Genomic DNA, 2,478 nt, shown 5'->3' on the forward strand with positions numbered 1-2,478 from the left:
GGTCTGGTGTTGAGCTGGGAAAACATACACTCACATATTTTATCATGAGATTTCCTTTATTAAGGAAAAATACTTAAGCACTTAGAAAAAAATTATTTCACACAACAAAGAAAATGGATTTACTTTGTTTCCCTATTAACTGACAACCCATCTTTCCCATTCTTGCCACAAGATCAATTGCATGCCCTGTTAAAACTCATTAAAAAGATTTTATCAGAGTTCATGAAGATGGCTCACTAGCTCTTCAGGTCTCAAGGCCCACTAATATTTTCACCATCTACAAATGCATATGGATTCCACACAGATTTGCCAACACCTCCATTGCTATTTCTTTCCAAGGTTACATGTGAAGATTCCATGTGCCGACCAACTGGGAAAACCAAGAACTTAATGTTCTTCAATGTTTGTTTGTTGTTTTTTTTGTTTTTTTTGTTTGTTTGTTTTGTTTTTTTTTTTTTATCCAAAATCTGTTTATTGGGGTAGTGTCCCACTCATGCTGACTCCGGGTGCTTTTAGTGCTGCTTCCGCCTGAAGGAGCATCCTTCTGTAAGCCTCGCCTTTCCTCCCGTGGGCTGGCAGAGGACAGTGGAGCAGCCCACACACAGAACTACCGTTTGTGCGTGGCTGAAGACGGTGGTGATTTTGTAGCATCCCGGGCACTTCACGTCCATGAAGTAGGAGTTGGGGCTCTGCACCAGGCGCTTCTTCTTGTGCTTCCTCTTCTCCTCTTCCGGGGACGGATGCAGGAGGTCCTTCGCGAGAGGCATGTTCTCGTGGGGAGGTCGTCACCGCCGGAAAGGGTGTTTGTTTTTTTTTAAATTCAGGGACTAGAACTTGCTAGATTGGATGGCTATAAGTTAGATTAATTAAAAGTTTAAAAAAATGTTTTTATTTTCTTTTCTACTCTCTCTCTCACACACACACTTTTAGCTCCTTTTCTCCTGTATGTAAAGATATAAAAAATAGACCAAGTGGTGTTTAGAACTATGAGACTAACTCCGAGGGTCTATGTTTTTTTTTTTAATTTTATTTTTTATAAACATATAATATATTTTTATCCCCAGGGGTACAGGTCTGTGAATCACCAGGTTTACACACTTCACAGCACTCACCATAGCACATACCCTCCCCAATGTCCATAATCCCACCCCCCCTCCCAACCTCCCTCCCCCCATCAACCCTCAGTTTGTTTTGTGAGATTAAGAGTCACTTATGGTTTGTCTCCCTCCCAATCCCATCTTGTTTCATTTACTCTTCTCCTACCCCCTTAACCCCCCATGTTGCATCTCCTCTCCCTCATATCAGGTAGATCGTATGATAGTTGTCTTTCTCCGATTGACTTATTTCGCTAAGCATGATACCCTCTAGTTCCATCCACGTCATCGCAAATGGCAAGATTTCATTTCTTCTGATGGCTGCATAGTATTCCATTGTGTATATATACCACATCTTCTTTATCCATTCGTCTGTTGATGGACATCTAGGTTCTTTCCATAGTTTGGCTATTGTAGACATTGCTGCTATAAACATTCGGGTGCACGTGCCCCTTCGGATCACTACGTTTGTATCTTTAGGGTAAAGACCCAGCAGTGCAATTGCTGGGTCATAGGGTAGTTCTATTTTCAACATTTTGAGGAACCTCCATGCTGTTTTCCAGAGTGGTTGCACCAGCTTGCATTCCCACCAACAGTGTAGGAGGGTTCCCCTTTCTCCGCATCCTCGCCAGCATCTGTCATTTCCTGACTTGTTAATTTTAGCCATTCTGACTGGTGTGAGGTGATATCTCATTGTGGTTTTGATTTGTATTTCCCTGATGCCGAGTGATGTGGAGCACTTTTTCATGTGTCTGTTGGCCATCTGGATGTTGTCTTTGCAGAAATGTCTGTTCATGTCCTCTGCCCATTTCTTGATTGGATTATTTGTTCTTTGGGTGTTGAGTGTGCTAAGTTCTTTATAGATTTTGGACACTAGCCCTTTATCTGATATGTCATTTGCAAATATCTTCTCCCATTCTGTCAGTTGTCTTTTGGTTTTGTTAACTGTTTCCTTTGCTGTGCAAAAGCTTTTGATCTTGATAAAATCCCAATAGTTCATTTTTGCCCTTGCTTCCCTTGCCTTTGGCGAAGTTCCTAGGAAGATGTTGCTGCGGCTGAGGTCGAAGAGGTTGTTGCCTGTGTTCTCCTCAAGGATTTTGATGGATTCCTTTCTCACATTGAGATCCTTCATCCATTTTGAGTCTATTTTCATGTGTGGTGTAAGGAAATGATCCAATTTCATTTTTCTGCATGTGGCTGTCCAATTTTCCCAACACCATTTATTGAAGAGGCTGTCTTTTTTCCATTGGACATTCTTTCCTGCTTTGTCGAAGATTAGTTGACCATAGAGTTGAGGGTCTATTTCTGAGCTCTCTATTCTGTTCCATTGATCTATGTGTCTGTTTTTGGGCCAGTACCATGCTGTCTTGATGATGACAGCTTT

The 2,478-nt window shown here is 41.6% G+C and overlaps 1 protein-coding gene across 1 annotated transcript; it reads right to left on the minus strand.

Annotated features, from left to right (window-relative positions):
- Positions 1–445: 445 nt before the first annotated feature.
- Positions 446–797, minus strand: LOC125093966 (40S ribosomal protein S27). Its single transcript, XM_047719762.1, has one exon. The coding sequence runs from the start codon at positions 765–767 to the stop codon at positions 513–515; it is 255 nt and encodes an 84-aa protein (XP_047575718.1). The 5' UTR covers positions 768–797; the 3' UTR covers positions 446–512.
- Between the last annotated feature and the right edge of the window lie 1,681 nt (positions 798–2,478).

The sequence above is a fragment of the Lutra lutra genome, chromosome 2 (assembly GCF_902655055.1).
Source record: "Lutra lutra chromosome 2, mLutLut1.2, whole genome shotgun sequence".
Taxonomy (NCBI): Eukaryota; Metazoa; Chordata; class Mammalia; order Carnivora; family Mustelidae; genus Lutra; species Lutra lutra.